At 43.5% G+C, this 24,502-nt stretch overlaps 1 protein-coding gene and 1 non-coding gene across 5 annotated transcripts in view; both read left to right on the forward strand.

Moving 5' to 3' along the window:
• The window catches only part of ablim2 (actin binding LIM protein family, member 2), a 150,580-nt gene that overhangs the window by 119,417 nt on the left and 6,661 nt on the right, over positions 1 to 24,502 (forward strand). For 2 of the 4 annotated variants that reach the window (XM_072913157.1, XM_072913159.1), the window contains 6 exons: positions 7,293 to 7,400; positions 8,727 to 8,780; positions 9,118 to 9,155; positions 16,060 to 16,153; positions 16,233 to 16,291; positions 20,913 to 21,236. In XM_072913157.1, coding sequence (XP_072769258.1) covers positions 7,293 to 7,400; positions 8,727 to 8,780; positions 9,118 to 9,155; positions 16,060 to 16,153; positions 16,233 to 16,291; positions 20,913 to 20,981 — 422 coding nt within the window. In that variant the 3' untranslated portion in view covers positions 20,982 to 21,236. The remainder of the gene's footprint in view (positions 1 to 7,292; positions 7,401 to 8,726; positions 8,781 to 9,117; positions 9,156 to 16,059; positions 16,154 to 16,232; positions 16,292 to 20,912; positions 21,237 to 24,502) is intronic. The other 2 variants (XM_072913158.1, XM_072913160.1) reach the window with 1 other exon arrangement.
• On the forward strand, positions 15,624 to 15,709 carry LOC133607034 (U6atac minor spliceosomal RNA). Its single transcript, XR_009815364.1, has one exon. It is a non-coding gene; the product is annotated as a U6atac minor spliceosomal RNA (small nuclear RNA).

Consider the following 24,502-nt stretch of genomic DNA (forward strand, 5'->3'; position numbering starts at 1 on the left):
CGTTGATGACACGATGCCCACTTGGTTTTTACACCAATGTCACGAACCCATCCACAAACAAACCGGTTATAGCTTTCTAGACTCTTATAAGTTTCAAAGTCCTTCAAAGTAAAAACATCGGGGGCGGCATGGCGTAATGGGTAGAGCAACCGTGCCAGAAACCTGAGGGTTGCAGGTTCGCTCCCCGCCTCTTACCATCCAAATATCGCTGCCGTTGTGTCCTTGGGCGGGACACTTCACCCTTTGCCCCCGGTGCCACTCACACCGGTGAATTGAATGATGAATGACAGGTGGTGATCAGAGGGGCCGTTGGCGCAAATTGCAGCCACGCTTCCGTCAGTCTACCCCAGGGCAGCTGTGGCTATGAAAGTAGCTTACCACCACCAGGTGTGAACGAATGATGGGTTCTACATGTAAAGCGACTTTGGGTACCGTATTTTCCGCACCATAAGTCGCCCTGGGTTAAAAGCCGCGCCTTCAATGAACGGCATATTTCAAAACTTTGTCCACCTATAAGCCGCCCGGTGTTGTAAGCTGCGCTAAAGGAATGTCAAAAAAAACAGTCAGATAGGTCAGTCAAACTTTAATAATATATTAAAAACCAGCGTTCTAACAACTCTGTTCACTCCCAAAATGTACGCAAATGTGCAATCACAAACATAGTAAAATTCAAAATAGTGCAGAGCAATAGCAACATAATGTTGCTCGAACGTTAATGTCACAACACACAAAATAAACATAACGCTCACTTTCTGAAGTTATTCTTCATTCATAAATCCCTCGAATTATTCTCCTTCGTTGTCCGAATTCAAAAGTTGGGCGAATGTGGGATCCAAAATGTCGTCTGGCGCTGTCTCCCTGCCTCCCTGTCTTGGTGAACGTCACGTGTGTTCGCCTTCTGTCATCCACTGTTCCCACGCAGTTAGCAGTCTAGCTTCGAATGCCCTGTTGACACCAATATCTAGCGGCTGGAGGTCTTTTGTCAATCCACCCGGAAAGACGGCGAGTATTGAATTAAGCGCGTAAGCGTGTCTCTTAATGTGATGTTATGAGCTAGCAAATATAACAACTACACTACCCAGCATGCAACGATAGTGACGAGCATGCGCGGTAGCCCTGAGAAGCGTTGTTGTATGCTGGGAGTTAGAATGTGGTTATGAGCACGCTGTGAGTAAACGTTGAGAACTCAGTTAACACGCCTCGTCTGCATTATTTATAATTAGACAGACAACACACTTAATAGGAGCCATTTTGGGGTCTTTACATAAACACACAAATGGAAATGAAACGTCACATATCCCAGCATGCACCGCGCGCTTCTTCTACGGGGAAAAAAGATGGCGGCTGTTTACCGAAGTTGCGAGACCGAAACTTTATGAAAATGAATCTTAATATTTATCCATATATAAAGCGCACCGGGTTATAAGGCGCACTGTCAGCTTTTGAGAAAATTTGTGGTTTTTAGGTGCGCCTTATAGTGCGGAAAATACGGTACTTAGAAAAGCGCTATATAAATCCCAGGTATTATTATTATTATTATTATTATTATTATTATTATTATCGGGAAGACGTCATGACCTCTGCTCCACTCTCCTCCACTCAAACTTGTCGATTTGGTAAGGATCTTCACATCCAATTACAGTGGTTTTCTCCTTATAGCGAGTAAGGGACTTCTTATTTAGTGATACAGAGTATTTCTTCATCATACCAAAGCCTGTGCAATTGCTATTTTCCACCAAATACTACGGAATTATCACATGTGCATTGAATAGCAATATTACTATCGGTAAACTAAGCCTTCCAATCATCATCATCGGCGGTCACTCGAAGCGAGTATGACGGTCCTCCTGGTAGGGGTGTATCCCTTTTATGGAGGATGCCTGTGCGTGACTTTGTTTAACATGGGGAGACTGGTGCACAGACAGTCACCACAAGATCCTTGACAGATCCGGGTCAGGGTCCAGTGACATGGAGTCCAAGACGACTGGGGACCCTTTTCTGCTGCAGCCTTCTTTCCGCCATCCCACCGTTGAGGTCTTGGGTTGTTATTTCCCCATAACTGGGCCCACATGGATGTGGGGGTGCCTTCTTCCGCCATCGCAGCCGTTGTGTTGGTTCTTACATCTACCGTCTTCCGCCTGCTCCGCCGTTGAGGTCTTCTGGCTAGGTACTAGGCCTTTGCCAAGGGCCACCTGGGGTAACAGTAGTAAAGGGGTTAACCTCCTAGTGCCCCAAGACCCCCATAGAGGAGCCTCCACTGCCAGATGCACTTTAACGTCATGCACAGGACAAGCCTTCCAATACGGTTGATGCCAATACCGTGTGGGATACTTTAGCAAAAACCCGAAGCCCTATGTGAGCTTTTGCATTAATGCTTCCTAAAGCTGCTGTTTAGTTTACTCTGTGGCTCTTTATTGTGTCTTGGACTTCTGTTACTGTAGTGTTATAACACCTCTACTTGATGCACAGTATTTTATCGTTGCTACATGACCAAACAACAGTAAAAACCAAGTGTTTTGGTTACATCTTCTTTTCCTAAAGTTTATGGATTACAATGCACTGAAGTTCTACTATTTCTTCATAGTTAATACAGGATCCACCTGTTTTGTCTGTGTCTATTTAAAAACAAACACAATGACATCGTTCTTACCTTATACATTTTAAATTTTTTCGTAATGTTTTAAAATATATTGTACCGTAACCCATGTATCTAGGTTCATATCGGCTCGCCATTTAAAGGGGAACATTATCACCAGACCTATGTAAGCGTCAATATATACCTTGATGTTGCAGAAAAAAGACCATATATTTTTTAACCGATTTCCGAACTCTAAATGGGTGAATTTTGGCGAATTAAATGCCTTTCTAATATTCGCTCTCGGAGCGATGACGTCACAACGTGGCGTCACATCGGGAAGCAATCCGCCATTTTCTCAAACACTGAGTCAAATCAGCTCTGTTATTTTCCGTCGGTGTGTTGTCGGAAGGTGTAACAACACGAACAGGGACGGATTCAAGTTGCACCAGTGGCCCAAAGATGCGAAAGTGGCAAGAAATTGGACGTTTGTTCCGCACACTTTACCGACGAAAGCTATGCTACGACAGAGATGGCAAGAATGTGTGGATATCCTGCGACACTCAAAGCAGATGCATTTCCAACGATAAAGTCAAAGAAATCTGCCGCCAGACCCCCATTGAATCTGCCGGAGTGTGTGAGCAATTCAGGGACAAAGGACCTCGGTAGCACGGCAAGCAATGGCGGCAGTTTGTTCCCGCAGACGAGCTAAACCCCCTGGATGTCTTGGCTCACACCGTCCCTTATGCCACCGAAGATGATCAAGAGAAGAATATCGACCTTAGCTTCCCTGGCCTGCTGATATCAACTCCAAAACTGGACAGATCAGCTTTCAGGAAAAGAGAGCAGATGAGGGTATGTCTACAGAATATATTAATTGATGAAAATTGGGCTGTCTGCACTCTCATAGTGCATGTTTGCTAAATGTATTTCATATGCTGTAAACCTAGTTCATAGTTGTTAGTTTCCTTTAATGCCAAACAAACACATACCAATCGTTGGTTAGAAGGCGATCGCCGAATTCGTCCTCGCTTTCTCCCGTGTCGCTGGCTGTCGTGTCGTTTTCGTCGTTTTCGCTTGCATACGGTTCAAACCGATATGGCTCAATAGCTTCAATTTTTTCTTTAATTTCGTTTTCGCTACCTGCCTCCACACTACAACCATCCGTTTCAATACATGCGTAATCTGTTGAATCGCTTAAGCCGCTGAAATCCGAGTCTGAATCCGAGCTAATGTCGCTATAGCTTGCTGTTCTTTCCGCCATGTTTGTTTGTGTTGGCTTCACTATGTGACGTCACAAGGAAATGGACGGGTGGTTAAAATCAGGCACTTTGAAGCTTTTTTTAGGGATATTGCGTGATGGGTAAAATTTTTAAAAAAACTTCGAAAAATATAATAAGCCACTGGGAACTGATTTTTAATGGTTTTAACCATTCTGAAATTGTGATAATGTTCCCCTTTAAGATAGAGATGCGCACCCCTACTGTGAATATTTTTTTTTATTTTTAATACATTTGCAAACATTTTACCCAAAATAATGTTTCATATTGTCATTATGAGGTATTGTCTGTAGAATGTTGAGGACAGAAATGAATTTATTCCATTTTGGAATAAGTTTGTAAGATAACAAAATGTGGAAAAAGTGAAGCGCTGTGGATACGGATGCACCGTATCGATTCCTACACCCTCTGTGGCGTGAGTTATGAGGTACTGTACTGTATGTCCAATCTGGGGAACTTGAGGCCTTCCCAGGTCAGCCGGGAGACTTCTCTCTGGTGTCCTCGGTGTACACTTGGACCTCGTCACTGGTGCAGATGCCTGGAGATGTTTCGATTGATCGGCCACCGATCAGTATCGGTTGATTTTCAAGATGCAGTAAATGTGTGATCGCCATTGCCAATCACGATCACAAACTGAGATCTCTTCTGGCTAATATTGTCTTTATTTTCAGTCCCCTGGTTGACGAGCTAGCAGCTAATTGTGTATCTCTATACACAGTGTGGAGACGCTCCCCTAAGTTAATAACAATCACTTCCATTACGGTTCGATTCCAGCTTCCGCCATCCTATTCACTGCTGTTGGGTCCTTGGGCAGGACTCTACGCCCACATTGGCCTCTGTGTTGCCCACACAGGGAAGCTTCACTGAGATACGGTCATTGGGCGCGACACCATGACTGCCCACTGCTCCTTAAGGAGAGGATTGGTCAAATACAGAGACTACATTTCGTTAGATTAGGTCGATATTTTTATTATCTGGAGAAAAAAAATAGGTACTTGTTTGTTGTTTTTGTTAAAGTTTGCCAATTGGGGGAATAATTCCTTGGACTCATGAGGACTTTGAGGGCAAAAAACAGAGGATTTAAAGGAGTAATTGTTAGAATAATTGTAAGTTATCACAAAATACTTTGTGTTGAAATGAGTTCCAGGCAAGAAGACAAAAGCTGTGTTTGAAACCTACCAAGAGTAAGGTTTGTAGAACTCCATTGTGTAGGAGGGGCGGGGGGGAAGCAAGATGAAGGTGTTCCTGTTTTCTTTCATGTATGGGAATCAACAGAAAGATATTGTTCTAACCCAGGGGTCGGCAACCTTTACCACTCAAAGAGCCATTTTGACCAGTTTCACAAATTAAAGAAAACAATGGGAGCCACAAAAATATTTTGAAATTTAAAATGAAATAACACTGCATACAAAGTTGTTTTTTTTGCTTTGTGCTATGTATAAACCAAGGGTCTCAGACACGCGGCCCACATCTTAATATGAAAATTTAATGTTAGTGCGGCCCGCAAGTTTTATATGAATGGCGCTTGACAGCGTCATACTTGTCAACCCTCCCGATTTTTCCGGCAGACTACGAATTTCAGGGCAACTATTCTCTCGAACGTGCCGTGATGGTACAGCATTTAGCCCCATACGTTGTATGGAGCTTCTGCTTGCTCATGTAAGTGACAGCAAGGCATAATTGATCAACGACCACACAGGTCACACCGACGGTGGCAGTATAAAAAACTTTAACACTCTTACTAATAATGCGCCACACTGTGAACCCACACCAAACAAGAATGACAAACACATTTCGGGAGAACATCTGCACCGTAACACAACATAAACACAACAGAACAAATACCCAGAATCCCATGCAGCTCTAACTCTTCCGGGCTACATTATACACCCCCGCTACCAAACCCCGCCCACCTCAACCGACGCACGGAGGGGGGGTGAGATGTGTGGGGGAGCAGGGTTGGGGTGGGGGCGGGGTTTGGTGGTAGCAGGGGTGTATAATGTAGCCCGGAAGAGTCAGGGCTGCATGGGATTCTGGGTATTTGTTCTGTTGTGTTTATGTTGTGTTAAGGTGCAGATGTTCTCTCGAAATGTGTTTGTCATTCTTGTTTGGTTTTGGTTCAAAGTGTGGTGCATTATTAGTAAGAGTGTTAAAGTTGTTTTATATGGCCACCGTCAGTGTAACCTGTGTGGCTGTTGACCAAGTATGCCTTGCTGTCACTTACGTGTGCAAGTAGAAGATGCATACAACAAAAGGCTGGGCTGGAACGCTGTTTATACAGATTGTAGAGGGCGCTAAATGCTGTACCATCATGGCACGCCCTTATTATTATTGTTATGGTGAAAATCGGAGAATATTAATCCCGGAAGTTTTCTGCGACAGGCACCAAAATCCGGAAATCTCAGGGGAAAATCGGGAGGGTCGGCAAGTATGCAGCTGAGCCGCATCAGAGTGATCAAAGAGCCGCATGCGGCTCCGGAGCCGTGGGTTGCCGACCCCTGTTCTAACCCAAGGACTTCAAAGCGGAGAGGAAGCAGGACCAGACTCCCCTCCAGGCGACCCTCTTCTTGAACCTCCTTTTTGAACTGGTTTAAGAACGTCTTTTTGAACTATTTTATGGACCTCTTTTGTAACTATTTTACGAACTCTTTTTGAACTGACCTTTTCTGTGAATTGTTTACGACCTTTTCTGTGAACTTTTTGCGACCTTTGTCCTTTGGAAACAGCGGTGGCCATGTGGTTGGGGAGGGTCCAAAATAAAAGAAGGAGGCATGCAATCTTTTGGCAGAGCGTGCTGAGATACTGTTCAAGGGTACAGTGTACAGACGACTCTCCTCAATATTGAGTCCAAATTGAATTCTGTCTCTGTTTTAATTCTTTGCCTCTTGTCTTGTTTAATAGATGCCATCAGCGTTTGAACCTGACAGTAATAGATGGTAGTTTTTGCTTTAGTTTAGTTATTGTGTACTATTGACTTTGTTTTGTGTGTAATAAAAGATAATAGGGAACTATTTGAAGTATTAAGTTGATATTTTTAAACTGTCAATAGAATATTGCACAGTTAATACATGTGATTGGTATTGGTATCAGCCGATCTCAGACATGGATGATCGTTATCGGAATATGCAGCATAAATCCCTGATCGGAACATCCCTACTAATGACTTGTACTACCATCTCGTCCTATACCCGAAGCTCCCACACAGCACCACTTGACGTGGGCCCCACAGGACCACCCCCACACCTGGAGCCACCACCTAAGGCACATAACAGTTTTTGCATAACCTGACATGATTTCCAATTTGTCAACTAAAACATTAGTTTTGTGGCTGACTTGCATCCAGTTAGTTTTCCCAGTTTTGTGGTTGTTTTCAACGTATATACTGTACATGCTAGAGTATTGATTATATTCTTTGTGTCTCATCTCCCGACATGTAGGTAGCGAAAGCGGTCGGAGTACCCCCAGCTTATCCGCCTACTCCGATGGAAAATCGCCGTCCTCCGGGTCGACGTACGTCGCTGCCCCTCGCCATTTCCACATACCTGGTAAGCCAGTATTGGAAAATGTCATTATTTGTTTTTTCTTTCTTTGTTTCCTAAAATGTTTCAATCAATCCCAGTTTATTCTTTTTGATTCCCATGTAAATGTTCTGGTTTATTCGCTAAAAATGTTGATTGATTTCAATGTGTATTCATGTCTACTTTTTAGTGTATTCTTGAAATGAAAGCGATACATGCTTATATAAAATAGCATACAATTCATGCAATTTTTTCCCCGCATTTATTACAGATAAACTATTTTTTTATGTTTATTCCCAATATTTGGTTTTGTGTGCATTAAGTTTCCCACATTGAAGTTAGGGATTTGTTTTTCAATTTTGCTAAACATTTTGTTCATTCCCGTTAATTCCCAAATGTAATAGATTGTTTTTTTTTTTTTAAATCGGCCAGTCACATTTTATTAGTTTACCCCCCCCCCCCCCCCCCCCAAAAAAAATTCCCTATATAACCTTGGTTTTTGCCTCCAGAAAACATGTTTTCCCTTTATTATGAACATTTTTGAAAATGTTATAGTTTATTCACACAAAATAAAACATACAATAAAAAAATGTGTATGTAAAATTTTTGTTATAAATCAAATCAAATCAACTTTATTTATAAAGCACATTTAAAATTTACCACAGGGGTAGCCAAAGTGCTGTACAATGGGCAGGTTAAAAGATAATACGAGTACCGAGCAAACACAACACAACACAAACAAAACACGATAAAAAATAAATACATAAAATAGAATAAATAAAAACATAAAAACAGGTTCACAGCATGTGTATTATGGGGCGCCATTGCAGGATGGATATCACTCAGTGTTAAAAGCCATGGAATAAAAGTATGTTTTTAAGAGAGATTTAAAAACAGGAAGAGAGGAGGCTTGTCTAATACTCAGAGGTAGGTCGTTCCAGAGCTTGGGAGCAGCAGCGGCGAAAGCTCTGTCACCTCTAAACTTAAGTTATAGGGTATTTCCTTAGATTTCAGATTATTTTATTAAATTTTATTCCCATTAAGGAATATGCTTATTACCTTGATTTTTTTTTTTTTACTGGTTTCTGTATATATTCTTGTTAGTATCTATGGAAAATATACATTTTTAAAAATGTAATTTTTTCTATTTTTTTAGTCATTTTTACTGAGATGTTTTGCTTTTACTACTGATGTTTTTGTTGTATTTGCTAATAACCTAATTCTCTTTTATAACAATTAATTTTTGCATGTGACCCCTTCCAAAATTAACGCATTCCTCTTTTTCCTTCATTCTTCCTTCTTTTTTTCTGTCCTTTTTCTAATGTCCCTCTTTGCCTATATTCCCGTTTTCAGAGCCTGTGGTCAAAGATAATATCTATAGAAAACCCCCCATCTACAAACAGCATGGTACAGTCCATCACCTGCTTTTTAACACAAAAAAAAGTTCCTCTCTTGCATGCAAACTTTTTCATGCTTATCTTCCTTGAATCTGGTGGTTTTTGGCGTTCCAGTTGACGAGCATTTGGTAGAGCAAAATTAGCATCTTAAAAAAAAATTGTATCATGTATTAGTGTAAATTACTATGTACTATGTGTAAGTTTCCCTCTTTAAAAAAAATATTTATCATAATCTTATTTAATTTTCACATATTTAAAACATTTTTAATATAATGATAACATATATAAAAAAAACATGTAATAACCAAGTTCATATTTTCAACTGCTAACTTTCTGCTGTTTTTCAGCTTCCAGAACTTCCTGGCAGGATGGCGAGGATAGCAAGGTAAGTAGTTACTTGTCTCATTACTTTCAAAACCCAAAACCAGTTGTGTAAATGGTAAATAAAAACAGAATACAATGATTTGCAAATCCTTTTCAACTTATATTCAATTGAATAGACTGCAAAGACAAGATATTTAATGTTAGAACTGAGAACCTTAATTTATTTTGCAAATAATCATTAATTCAGAATTTAATGGCAGCAACACATTGCAAAAAAGTTGGCATAGGTGCATTTTTACCACTGTGTTACATGGCCTTTCCGTTTAACAACACTCAGTAAACGTTTGGGAACTGAGGAGACCAATTTTTGAAGCTTTTCCGTTGGAATTCTTTCCCATTCTTGCTTGATGTACAGCTTAAGTTGTTCAACAGTCCGGGGGTCTCCGTTGTGCTATTTTAGGCTTCATAATGCGCCACACATTTTCAATGGGAGATAGGTCTGGACTACAGGCAGGCCAGTCTAGTACCCGCTCTCTTTTACTATGAAACCACGTTGATGTAACATGTGGCTTGGCATTGTCTTGCTGAAATAAGCAGGGGCGTCCATGGTAACGTTGCTTGGATGGCAACATATGTTGCTCCAAAACCTGTATGTACCTTTCAGCATTAATGGCGCCTTCACAGATGTGTAAGTTACCCATGTCTTGGGCACTAATACACCCCCATACCATCACAGATGCTGGCTTTTCAACTGTGCGCCTATAACAATCCGGATGGTTCTTTTCCTCTTTGGTCTGGAGGACACGACGTCCACAGTTTCCAAAAACAATTTGAAATGTGGACTCGTCAGATCACAGAACACTTTTCCACTTTGCATCAGTCCATCTTAGATCAATCAATCAATCTTTATTTATATAGCCCTAAATCACAAGTGTCTCAAAGGGCTGCACAAGCCACAACGACATCCTCGGTACAAAGCCCACATACGGGCAAGGAAAAACTCACCCCAGTGGGACGTCGATGTGAATGACTATGAGAAACCTTGGAGAGGACCGCATATGTGGGTAAACCCCCCCCTCTAGGGGAGACCGAAAGCAATGGATGTCGAGTGGGTCCGACACAATACTGTGAGAGTCCAGTCCACAGTGGACCCAACACAACAGTAAGAGTCCAGTCCATAGCGGGGCCAGCAGGACACCATCCCGAGCGAAGACGGGTCAGCAGCGTAGAGATGTTCCCAGCCGATGCACAGGCGAGCGGTCCACCCCGGGTCCCGACTCTGGACAGCCAGCACTTCATCCATGGCCACCGGACCTGTGCCCCCCCCCCCCCCCCCCGGGAGGGCATTCCATAGTACTGGAGCCCGAATAGAAAACGCTCTATAGCCCGCAGACTTTTTTTGGGCTCTGGGAATCACTGATAAGCCGGAGTTCTTTGAACGCAGATTTCTTGCCGGGACATATGGTACAATGCAATCGACAAGATAGGACGGAGCTAGACCGTGTAGTATTTTATACGTAAGTAGTAAAACCTTAAAGTCACTTCTTAAGTGCACAGGAAGCCAGTGCAGGTGAGCCAGTATAGGCGTAATATGATCAAACTTTCTTGTTCTTGTCAAAAGTCTAGCAGCCGCATTTTGTACCAACTGTAATTTTTTAATGCTAGACATAGGGAGACCCGAAAATAATACGTTACAGTAGTCGAGACGAGACGTAACGAACGCATGAATAATGATCTCAGCGTCGCTAGTGGATAAAATAGAACGAATTTTAGCGATATTACGGAGATGAAAGAAGGCCGTTTTAGTAACACTCTTAATGTGTGACTCAAAGGAGAGAGTTGGGTCGAAGATAATACCCAGATTCTTTACTGATTTGCCTTGTGTAAATGTTTGGTTGTCAAATGTTAAGGTGGTATTATTAAATAAATGTCGGTGTTTAGCAGGACCGATAATCAGCATTTCCGTTTTCTTGGCGTTGAGTTGCAAGAAGTTAGCGGACATCCATTGTTTAATTTCATTAAGACACGCCTCCAGCTGACTACAATCCGGCGTGTTGGTCAGCTTTAGGGGCATGTAGAGTTGGGTGTCATCAGCATAGCAATGAAAGCTAACACCGTATTTGCGTATGATGTCGCCTAGCGGCAGCATGTAAATACTAAAGAGTGCAGGGCCAAGAACCGAACCCTGAGGAACTCCGCACGTTACCTTAACATAGTCCGAGGTCACATTATTATGGGAGACGCATTGCATCCTGTCAGTAAGATAAGAGTTAAACCACGACAAAGCTAAATCTGACATACCAATACGTGTTTTGATACGCTCTAATAAAACATTATGATCGACGGTATCGAAAGCAGCGCTAAGATCAAGAAGCAGCAACATAGATGACGCATCAGAATCCATCGTTAGCAGTAGATCATTAGTCATTTTTGCGAGGGCTGTCTCCGTAGAGTGATTTGCCCTGAAACCGGATTGAAAAGGTTCACAGAGATTGTTAGACACTAAGTGTTCATTTAGCTGCTGTGCGACAATTTTTTCGAGGATTTTCGAAATAAAGGGAAGGTGGGATACCGGTCGGTAGTTTACCATGAGGTCAGGATCAAGGTTAGGTCTTTTGAGCAGAGGATGAATAACCGCTTTCTTGAATGCTAGGGGAACAGTGCCAGAGGAAAGTGATAAGTTTATAATATTTAGCACTGATGGACCTAATAATACAAAAAGCTCCTTGATAAGTTTCCCAGGAAGTGGGTCAAGTAAACATGTTGTTTGTTTTATCCCACTTACACGCTGTAATAGTTCCTCTAATGTTATTTCATCAAAAAGAGAGAGACTATTTTGTATTGCAGTATCCGTCGTAGATACAGTTGTATCTGTGTTCATAGAACCCAGTTGTAGCTGGGATGCGTTGTCTTTAATCTCCTTTCTAATGAGTTCAATTTTCTTATTAAAGAAATTCATAAAGTCATCTGCCGAGTGGGTGGAGCTATTGGGAGGAGTCCCTTGTTGGGTTAGCGATGCTACTGTACTAAACAAAAATTTAGGGTCGTTTTTGTTGAGGCGGATGAGATTTGAGTAATATTTAGCTTTAGCTAAGGTAAGCATGCGTTTATACGATATTAAACTATCACTCCATGCTTGATGGAAAACCTCAAGCTTGGTCGCGCGCCATTTGCGTTACAACTTTCTACATGATAATTTATGAGCTCTGGTTTCCTCTGTAAACCATGGGGTGCGCCTTTTAGGGGCCCTTTTTTGTTTTAGCGGTGCTATACTATCAATGGTTTTGCGCAGGGCATTGTCAAAGTTGTTAGTGAGGTTATCAATAGAGCCGACATAATTTGGGAATGGTGCCATTACCGAAGGCAGTAGGTCAGCAAGAGTCATCGTTGTGGCGGCATTAATGTTGCGGCTGCTATAGCAGTTATTATTATTATTAGTTTGTTGACAATGAGTCAGAACTTCGAATTTTATAAGGTAATGATCGGACATTACTTTAGTATACGGGAGTACCATAACTTTGGAGGTGGTGACACCCCTGACCAGCACTAGATCTATCGTATTGCCGTTGCGATGCGTAGGTTCATTTATTATTTGTGTAAGACCACAGCTATCAATTATAGTCTGGATATTAAAGTCCCCCATTATGATTATATTGTCTGCGTGCGTCACTAGATCAGCAACGAACTCTGAGAATTCATTAATAAAGTCCGAGTAGGGCCCTGGGGGGCGGTAGATAACAGCCATATCGAGAGGCAGCGGTGCGGCAGACCTCATAGTAAGCACCTCAAACGATTTGTATTTATTATTTAGGTTAGGGGTAAGGTTAAAGTTTTCATTGTATATTAGTGCGACCCCCCCACCCCTTTTAAGGGGACGGGCAATATGCGCATTCGTATAGTTAGGAGGAGATGCCTCATTTAGCGCAAAAAATTCGTCTGGTTTGAGCCAGGTTTCGCTAAGACCAATGACGTTAAGATTGTTGTCTCTAATGACCTCATTAACTAATAACGTTTTGGGAGACAATGATCTTATGTTTAAAAAGCCCATATTATAAGTATTGGGCTGTTTTGACGAGTTTTTGTTTAAATTATCCGTAGTAGAAATATTAATAATGTTGCGTTTATTATACGTAGTGCACTTTAAATAGTTTCGACCATATCTAGGAATTGATACGACGGGAATTTTCAGATTGTTTGCTTGATGCTGCGATCGACTGAACGCATCATGATTTGCCACCTCAGTAGAATGCATATCTACCCCGGACACATTCACAACAGAAAACACATTATGTGAGTTGTGTGTTATTCTAAGAAAATTGCTATGCGTACAGGAATTATCCAGCCTGGTGCTGGCTAGTTCTAGCTTAACTGACTCCTCACCCGGGAGGTTTTGTAATTGCCTGTGACCGGGCTTGCTCTAGTGTAGTTAGTCAAATGTGACTTAAACAGTAGTCTATATTCTTAGACAGGATGATGGCGCCTTCCTGGTTAGGGTGAAGGCCGTCCCTCATCAGCAAGCCTGGTTTGCCCCAGAAAGAGGGCCAATTATCAATAAACGTTAGTCCCTGTTGTCTACAGAAGCTAGCCAGCCACTTGTTAAGCGAGACTAATCTGCTATATCTCTCATCATTGCCTCTCGCAGGCAGGGGGCCAGAGACAATTACTCGATGCCTGGACATCTTTCTAGCGAGATCACAAGTCCTGGCTATGTTTCTCTTTGTAATCTCTGACTGTCTCATTCTAGTGTCATTGGAGCCAACGTGTACAACTATATTCGCATAACTAGTGGTGCGATTAGCCTGTCGTACGTGTTTATTAGGCCTGTTGCGAGTTAGCTCCCTAAGATTAGCCTCAATGTCAGGTGCTCGGGCCCCCGGGATGCACTTAATTGTGGCTGGTTTGCTAAGCTTTATGTTTCGGGTGATGGAGTCCCCTATGACTAAGGTGTGGTGCCCGGTAGACTGGGGTGTAGGACTAGCTAAAGAGCTAAATCTATTATGCGTCTCAACCGGTACACCGTAGCTTGTAGGCCGCTTAGGACTGCTACAGGCTGGGCTAGTTAGCTCGCTACAGCTAACGCTAGCAGATGTGTCCGCAACATCTAAAGTTACGAGATTACTCTGCTCTAACTGGCGGACACGGCCCTCTAGCAGAGCCAGCCTCTCCCTGAGTAAGGTGCAAGACGCGCAGGAAGCCATACTCACGGTGTTTTCTGTCACCGAGTGAAGTTCCTGCTGTCTTCCGAGAAGTCCTGGTCACGGTGTGCAGGAGTAGACTCCTTCTGACCGGCGCCCGGCGACGCCTTTCTCCGCGCTAGCTTCGTTAGCTTAGCAGCTAGCTGCTAGCTAGCTGCGGGAGGGGTGGAGAGACAGAGATCGGGTGATTTGCAAGTTAAATAGTACTACTAAATATGTTGAGAAAGTAATAAAGAAAGCTGCAGAACAATTTAAAAGCACACAAAAGAACGATACTTAGCTTTTTCGAAACAGCGAGCAGTCAGCGAGCAGTCACGCACGGTGAACCGGAACCGGAAGTGGATAGTCTTTATTAGATGAGCTCGGGCTGAATGCCTGTGACCTTCGATCCCTCAGGCGGTACTGGGTGTTGTTGATAAATGGCTTTCGCTTTGCATAGTAGAGTTTTAACTTGCACTTATAGATGTAGCGACGAACTGTAGTTACTGACAGTGGTTTTCTGAAGTGTTCCTGAGCCCATGTGGTGATATCCTTTACACACTGATGTATTTTTTTTGATGCAGTACCGCCTGAGGGATCGAAGGTCCGTAATATCATCGCTTATGTGCAGTGGTTTCTCCAGATTCTATGAACCTTTTGATGATATTACGGACCGTAGATGGTGAAATTTCTAAATTCCTTGCAATAGCTTGTTTAGAAATGTTGTTCTTAAACTGTTCAACAATTTGCTCACGCATTTGTTCACAAAGTGGTGACCCTCTCCCCATCCTTGTTTGTGAATGACTGAGCATCTTTTATACCCAATCATAGCATCCACCTGTTCCCAATTAGCCTGTTCACCTGTGGGATGTTCCAAATAAGTGTTTGATGAGCATTCCTCAACTTTCTCCGTTTTTTTTTTGCCACTTGTGCCAGCTTTTTTTGAAACATGTTGCAGGCATCAAATTCCAAATGAGCTAATATTTGCAAAACATAACAACGTTTTCCAGTTTGAACGTTAAGTATCTTGTCTTTGCAGTCTATTCAATTGAATATAAGTTGAAAAGGATTTGCAAATCATTGTATTCTGTTTTTATTTACCATTTACGTGCCGACTTCACTAGTTTTGGGGTTTGTACATGAACAAACAAGACTTGTGATACAACCAACAGGGCGTCCACCACTCAATGTTGCATACCGCGTGGTTTTAGACAGTTCCAGGTGTCTTTCAATGACAAACTTGTCCTCAACGTTTTGTCCAGCTATCACAACCAAATTTAAACTAAGCGTCTCGACAGACGGCAGATAATAAACTGTGAATATTTTCAGTTTTCTGTGGCGTCACAACAAAGTTTGGATGGAAATGGCCCCTGTGGCCTGCAACACATGTATGGTTAAGGCATTGCCACCTACTTCGTGGTATCTCTAACCAAGTTGTTTTTTTTACCTACTCAGTGGCCAAGTGGTTAGAGTGTCCGCCCTGAGATCGGTAGGTTGTGAGTTCAAATCCCGGCCGAGTCATACCAAAGACTATAAAAATGTGACCCATTACCTCCCTGCTTGGCACTCAGCATCAAGGGTTGGAATTGGGGGTTAAATCACCAAAATGATTCCCAGGCGTGGTCACTGCTGCTGCTCACTGCTCCCCTCACCTCCCAGGGTGAGGAACAAGGGGATGGGTCAAATGCAGAGGACAAATTTCACCACACCTCGTGTGTGTGTGTGTGACTATCATTGGTACTTTAACTTAAGTTTGACAACTCACCCTGAATCATTTCCATTGGATTCTAGAACGCCAGTTGGATGATGGATGGACAGATGGGCCCAGAAGACCTTGACCCATGCAAGTCTACATGCAGTTTGCCAATGAACACCTACAAGCCAAGTGAGTATGATCGGTTAACATGGCACAAACTGACTACTGCTAGATCAAAAAATATTAAATTACCATTTTATTTTGTCAGGTTTTCCTCATAATAAGTTTGCATCCTTACCTGGTTATGGGAGGAACGGCATCTACAAGGTGAGATACCCTCGTTAGCTATTAATGCTGGCTTGTTGATGTGAATTTGAAATGTTATTAAATATTTTTTATATGTATATTCCCTAATAGCAGTGGTCTTCAACAGGGGGTCCATTACTTAATAAATACAAACCCTGTTTCCATATGAGTTGGGAAATTGTGTTAGATGTAAATACAAACGGAATACAACGATTTGCAAATCCTTTTCAACCCATATTCAATTGAATGCACTACAAATAATAATTAACTTAGAATTTCATGGCTGCAACACGTGCCAAAGTAGTTGGGGGGATGTTCACCACTGTGTTACATGGCCTTTCCTTTTAACAACACTCAGTAAACGTTTGGGAACTGAGGAGACACATTTTTTAAGCTTCTCAGGTGGAATTCTTTCCCATTCTTGCTTGATGTACAGCTTAAGTTGTTCAACAGTCCGGGGGTCTCCCTTGTGGTATTTTAGGCTTCATAATGCGCCACACATTTTCAATGGGAGACAGGTCTGGACTACAGGCAGGCCAGTCTAGTACCCGCACTCTTTTACTATGAAACCACGTTGATGTAACATGTGGCTTGGCATTGTCTTGCTGAAATAAGCAGGGGCGTCTATGTTAACGTTGCTTGGATGGCAGCATATGTTGCTCCAAAACCTGTATGTACCTTTCAGCATTAATGGCGCCTTCACAGATGTGTAAGTTACCCATGTCTTGGGCACTAAAACACCCCCATACCATCACAGATGCTGGCTTTTCAACTTTGCGCTTATAACAATCCGGATGGTTCTTTTCCTCTTTGGTCCGGAGGACACGACGTCCACAGTTTCCAATAACAATTTGAAATGTGGACTCTTCAGACCACAGAACATTTTTCCACTTTCTATCAGTCCATCTTAGATGAGCTCAGGCCCAGTGAAGCCGACGGCGTTTCTGGGTGTTGTTGATAAAAGGTTTTCGCCTTGCATAGGAGAGTTTTAACTTGCACTTACAGATGTAGCGACCAACTGTAGTTACTGACAGTGGGTTTCTGAAGTGTTCCTGAGCCCATGTGGTGATATCCTTTACACACCGATGTCGCTTTTTGATGCAGTATCGCCTGAGGGATCGAAGGTCCGTAATATCATCGCTTATGTGCAGTGATTTCTCCAGATTCTCTGAACCCTTTGATGATCTTACGGACCGTAGATGGTGAAATCCCTAAATTCCTTGCAATAGCTGGTTGAGAAAGGTTTTTCTTAAACTGTTCAACAATTTGCTCACGCATTTGTTGACAAAGTGGTGACCCTCGCCCCATCCTTGTTTGTGAATGACTGAGCATTTCATGGAATCTACTTTTATACCCAATCATGGCACCCACCTGTTCCCAATTTGCCTGTTCACTTGTGGGATGTTCCAAATAAGTGTTTGATGAGCATTCCTCAACTTTATCAGTATTTATTGCCACCTTTCCCAACTTCTTTGTCACGTGTTGCTGGCATCAAATTCAAAGTTAATGATTGATTATTTGCGAAAAAAAAAAAAAATGTTTATCAGTTTGAACATCAAATATGTTGTCTTTGTAGCATATTCAACTGAATATGGGTTGAAAATGATTTGCAAATCATTGTATTCCGTTTATATTTACATCTAACACAATTTCCCAACTCATATGGAAACGGGGTTTGTAAATACAACAATTGTGCTGAAAATAAATTAAGGTTACAGTTAGGTTTTGGTTAGGGTTAGAGTCCGGGTTATTTTTGGGATTAGGGTTGTATATAATCAACTGAAAAAGCAATACATCCAAATACCGCAATAATAACAGCCAATGGTGCGTTGCATTCGCCATCTATTTCTCTCGTGTGGCCATATTGAAAAAAGGGTTCACTTCCATTGTTGTCACATTTGTGGGGCGCGACTTGGACTAAAATCTGCGGCCGCAGCCAGACCCTTCCCCACTGTCTCATACAAAATGGAAAAACAAGATGGCTGCTCTGACTTTTGACCTTTGTCGGGTGACAATGACAGCCAATAGAAAATGGGCGTGTTTTTTAACTGAAGTCACTTCCTTAAACCACCACCAAGGGGCACTGTGTAACATTACAAAAACAATTAAAAGATTTACATTTATTTCTGTTAATTTCTACATTCGTCCATTTTCAACCGCTTGTCCCTTTTGGGGTCGCGGGGGGTGCTGGAGCCTATCACAGCTGCATTCGGGCGGAAGGCGGGGTACACCCTGGACAAGTCGCCACCTCATCACAGGGCCAACACAGATAGACAGACAACATTCACACACTAGGGCCAATTTGGTGTTGCCAATCAACCTATCCCCAGGTGCATGTCTTTGGAGGTGGGAGGAAGCCGGAGTACCCGGAGGGAACCCACGCAGTCACGGGAGAACATGCAAACTCCACACAGAAAGATCCCGAGCGCAGGATTGAACTCAGGACTACTCAGGACCTTCGTATTGTGAGGCACATGCACTAACCCCTGTCCCAACGTGCTGCCCTTAATTCCTACAATACATTTATGTTTACTTCCATGGAAGGTTTCTTCCTTTAAAATTTAAATGCTCAAATTTGCAGTTTCACCCAAATGTGGATGTATTGTTATACTTTCTAATTGAGTGTTAATATTTTCTTCCATAAATGTATATAATTTTCAGAAATATAGCTGTGATTTTTCATAGACCATTTCTAGCTTTATATACTAAAATTTGAAATGTTTTTTGAAACATTTTTAATTTTACATGAAACATGTCATACTTTAGAATTTCAAATAGGTACATTTTTACTTAATTTCCCATACTTTTTTAAAAATAATTTCCCCAAATATTTATAATTTTCCATTAAACGTTTCCAACATTAAATTTTTAATTTGTAAATTAGTGTGATCATCCATCCATTCATCTTCTTCCGCTTATCCAAGGTCGGGTCGCGGGGGCAGCAGCTTAAGCAGAGAAGCCCAGACTCCCCTCTCCCCAGCCACTTCGTCCAATTCTTCCCTAGGGATCCCGAGGCGTTCCCAGCCAGCCGGGAGATATAGTCTTCCCAACGTGTCCTGGGTCTTCCCTATGGTCTCCTACCGGTCAGACGTGCCCTAAACACCTCCCCATGGAGGCATTCGGGTGGCATCCTGACCAGATCTCCGAACCACCTCATCTGGCTCCTCTCAATGTGGAGGAGCAGCGGCTTTACTTTGAGCTCCCCCCGGATGACAGAGCTTCTCACCCTATCTCTAAGGGAGAGCCCCGCCACCTGACGGAGGAAACTCATTTCGGCTGCTTGTACCCGTGATCTTGTCCTTTGGTCATAATCCAAAGCTCATGACCATAGGTGAGGATGGGAACGTAGATCGACTAGTAAATTGAGAGCTTTGCCTTCCGGCTCAGCTCCTTCTTCACCACAACGGATCGATACAGGGTCCGCATCACTGCAGACGCCGCACCGATCTGCCTGTCGATCTCACGATCCACTCTTCCCTCAATCGTGAACAAGACTCTGAGGTACTTGAACTCCTCCACTTGGGGCAAGATCTCCTCCCCAACCCGGAGATGGCACTCCACCCTTTTCCGGGCGAGAACCATGGACTCGGACTTGGAGGTGCTGATTCTCATCCCAGTCGCTTCACACTCGGCTGCGAACTGATCCAGTGAGAGCTGAAGATCCTGGCCAGATGAAGCCATCAGCACCAAAACAAAACAAAAACAACAACAAAAAAAACGATACCGATAAAAAAAACAAAAAACAATACCGATAATTTCCGATATTACATTTTAAAGCATTTATCGTCCGATAATATCGGCAGGCCGAAAAAACACACAGGCTATTTCATCCCTACAAGCCTGTTTCACAGGTTTCCTTGCTGTTCAGGGGATTTTGCAGGGAAACCTGCGAAACAGGCTTGCCGGGATAGAATAGCCTCTTGTGTTTTTTCCTGACCTAAAGTATATATATATATATATATATTTATATAGCTACACATACCACATACTGACCAATGCAACATTTCCTACTTGAAAAGGTTTAAATTCATACATATAAATGTCGTGGAATGACTTTCATAGAATGATTTTAGTTGTTTTTTTTAATTTAGTTTTCCACATACATATCTATGATTTTTGCCAACTTTTTTCCATGAAACATTTTCTGATGTCAAATATGAACTTTCAAAATAAAATGTATAAATGTAGATTTAATTTTGTTAAATGTTCATTTTCAACCTTTTCAACCTTTTAACCTACTCAGTGGCCTAGTGGTTAGAGTGTCCGCCCTGAGATCGGTAGGTTGTGAGTTCAAACCCCGGCCGAGTCATACCAAAGACTATAAAAATGGGACCCATTACCTCCCTGCTTGGCACTCAGCATCAAGGGTTGGAATTGGGGGTTAAATCACCAAAAATGATTCCCGGGCACGGCCACCGCTGCTGCTCACTGCTCCCCTCACCTCCCAGGGGATGATCAAGGGTGATGGGTCAAATGCAGAGAATAATTTCGCCACACCTAGTGTGTGTGTGACAATCATTGCTACTTTAACTTTTAACTTTAACTTCATGGGAAGTTTCCTCCTTCAAAAACGTAAATGTAGCATTAAATGGTATTCCTGATTCCTCCAGTGAAGGACTTTTCCTCGTGTGTTTCCTGACAGGCTGCTGACATGATGGAGGACCACGCTGATCCAGACTCTCACAGCTGGGGAGGCATGAGAGGTAAATAAACAACATCTCATGGCTTCCTTCTAGTCGACAGCTTTTAAACGTCATGACTTCATTTTACTGTTTCCTTTCTTTATTTCCCAGAATACAAGGTAAGATTTGACTCATTCCATCCAATCAGTCCCAATGTTTTGACAATCAAATGAAGACATATTGTTTCCCTCCATTGGTTGCAGGTGTACCCCTATGAAATGCTGGCAGTCACACACCGAGTGAAAGTGAAACTTCCCAGAGACATTGATCGCACACGACTAGAGGTGAATATCATCATGGTTCTTTTCTCAAAGTGACTGAAATGTTTTCCCTCTGATCTACTCAAGGTTTGACACTTGGTGTGTACGAAAACACCTGCAAACTTGATGCCACACGCAAAAAGAGTGTATTGTACTCAGCAAAATAATAAGCACATACATATACTATATATATATATATATATATATATATATATATATATATATATATATATATATATATATATATATATATAATGTCAATACGTGGACCTTGGGGTTTGTTTTCCCGGAATGCAAAGGAAAGTTGGCGCGGGCAAGGCGTGAATGTAAGTACATATTTTATTTGAAACTCTTAACAAACTACAAAAAAGGAAGCAAACAAAAGGCGCGCACAATGGCGGAGAACAAACTTGGCTAATGAAACAAAACAAGAGAGACTATGAACATGAAAACGAAAACAACACTTACTGTGGCGTGAAACCGCATGGAAACTATGGCATGGAACTATGGCTTGGAATGAAAGGCTGCAGAGGTAGAAAGGATAATGTCACCAGGACGATCAAAAGAAACAGTCAGATTTAAATAGCAGTGACATGATCAGTGAAAACAGGTGTGTGACTCAAAACGTGAAACAGGTGAAACTAATGGTTGCTATGGTGACAAAACAAGGGAGTGAAAAGCAGGATTTAAGTGTACAAAACCCAAACGGAACATAACTTAAACAAACATATATATATATATATATATATATATATATATATATATATATATATATATATATATATATGTATATATGTGTATATATATATATATATATATATATATATATATATATATATATATATATATATATATATATATATATATATATATATATAGACCTTTATGAAGAAAACAAACAAGGAACCCAGATTTCCCTCGCCCGGACGCGGGTCACCGGGGCCCCCCTCTGGAGCCAGGCCCCGAGGTGGGGCACGATGGCGAGCGCCTGGTGGCCGGGCCTGTCCCCATGGGGCCCGGCCGGGCACAGCCCGAAGAGGCAACGTGGGTCCCCCCTCCAATGGGCTCACCACCCATAGCAGGGGTCATAGAGGTCGGGTGCAATGTGAGCTGGGCGGCAGCCGAGGGCAGGGCACTTGGCGGTCCGATCCTCGGCTACAGAAGCTAGCTCTTGGGACGTGGAACGTCACCTCGCTGGGGGGGAAGGAGCCTGAGCTAGTGCGCGAGGTGGAGAAGTTCCGGCTAGATATAGTCGGACTCACTTCGACGCACAGCAAGGGCTCTGGAACCAGTTCTCTCGAGAGGGGCTGGACTCTCTTCAACTCTGGCGTTGCCGGCAGTGAGAGGCGACGGGCTGGGGTGGCAATTCTTGTTTCCCCCCGGCTCAGAGCCTGTACGTTGGAGTTCAACCCGGTGGACGAGAGGGTAGCTTCCCTCCGCCTTCGGGTGGGGGAACGGGTCCTGACTGTGGTTTGCGCTTACGCGCCAAACCGCAGCTCAGAGTACCCACCCTTTTTGGATTCACTCGAGGGAGTACTTGAGAGTGCTCCCCCGGGTGATTCCCTCGTTCTACTGGGGGACTTCAATGCTCATGTTGGCAGCGACAGTGAAACCTGGAGAGGCGTGATTGGGAAGAATGGCTGCCCGGATCTGAACCCGAGTGGTATTTTGTTATTGGACTTTTGTGCCCGTCACAGATTGTCCATAACGAACACCATGTTCAAACATAAGGGTGTCCATATGTGCACTTGGCACCAGGACACCCTAGGCCGCAGTTCCATGATCGACTTTGTAGTTGTGTCATCGAATTTGCGGCCTCATGTTTTGGACACTCGGGTGAAGAGAGGGGCGGGGCTTTCTACCGATCACCACCTGGTGGTGAGTTGGCTGCGATGGTGGGGGAGGATGCCGGACAGACCTGGCAGGCCCAAACGCATTGTGAGGGTTTGCTGGGAACGTCTGGCAGAGTCTCCTGTCAGAGAGAGTTTCAATTCCCACCTCCGGAAGAACTTTGAACATGTCACGAGGGAGGTGCTGGACATTGAGTCCGAATGGACCATGTTCCGCGCCTCTATTGTCGAGGCGGCTGATTGGAGCTGTGGCCGCAAGGTAGTTGGTGCTTGTCGTGGCGGTAATCCTAGAACCCGTTGGTGGACACCGGCGGTGAGGGATGCCGTCAAGCTGAAGAAGGAGTCCTATCGGGTTCTTTTGGCTCATAGGACTCCTGAGGCAGCGGACAAGTACCGACAGGCCAAGCGGTGTGCGGCTTCAGCGGTCGCAGAGGCAAAAACTCGGACATGGGAGGAGTTCGGTGAGGCCATGGAAAACGACTTCCGGACGGCTTCGAAGCAATTCTGGACCACCATCCGCCGCCTCAGGAAGGGGAAGCAGTGCACTATCAACACCGTGTATGGCGAGGATGGTGTTCTGCTGACCTCGACTGCGGATGTTGTGGATCGGTGGAGGGAATACTTCGAAGACCTCCTCAATCCCACCAACACGTCTTCCTATGAGGAAGCAGTGCCTGGGGAGTCTGTGGTGGGCTCTCCTATTTCTGGGGCTGAGGTTGCTGAGGTAGTTAAAAAGCTCCTCGGTGGCAAGGCCCCGGGGGTAGATGAGATCCGCCCGGAGTTCCTTAAGGCTCTGGATGCTGTGGGGCTGTCTTGGTTGACAAGACTCTGCAGCATCGCGTGGACATCGGGGGCGGTACCACTGGATTGGCAGACCGGGGTGGTGGTTCCTCTCTTTAAGAAGGGGAACCGGAGGGTGTGTTCTAACTATCGTGGGATCACACTCCTCAGCCTTCCCGGTAAGGTCTATTCAGGTGTACTGGAGAGGAGGCTACGCCGGATAGTCGAACCTCGGATTCAGGAGGAACAGTGTGGTTTTCGTCCTGGTCGTGGAACTGTGGACCAGCTCTATACTCTCGGCAGGGTCCTTGAGGGTGCATGGGAGTTTGCCCAACCAGTCTACATGTGTTTTGTAGACTTGGAGAAGGCATTCGACCGTGTCCCTCGGGAAGTCCTGTGGGGACTGCTCAGAGAGTATGGGGTATCGGACTGTCTGATTGTGGCAGTCCGCTCCCTGTATGATCAGTGCCAGAGCTTGGTCCGCATGGCCGGTAGTAAGTCGGACACGTTTCCAGTGAGGGTTGGACTCCGCCAAGGCTGCCCTTTGTCACCGATTCTGTTCATAACTTTTATGGACAGAATTTCTAGGCGCAGTCAAGGCGTTGAGGGGATCCGGTTTGGTGGCTGCAGGATTAGGTCTCTGCTTTTTGCAGATGATGT

The sequence above is a fragment of the Nerophis lumbriciformis genome, linkage group LG05 (assembly GCF_033978685.3).
Source record: "Nerophis lumbriciformis linkage group LG05, RoL_Nlum_v2.1, whole genome shotgun sequence".
Lineage (NCBI taxonomy): Eukaryota > Metazoa > Chordata > Actinopteri > Syngnathiformes > Syngnathidae > Nerophis > Nerophis lumbriciformis.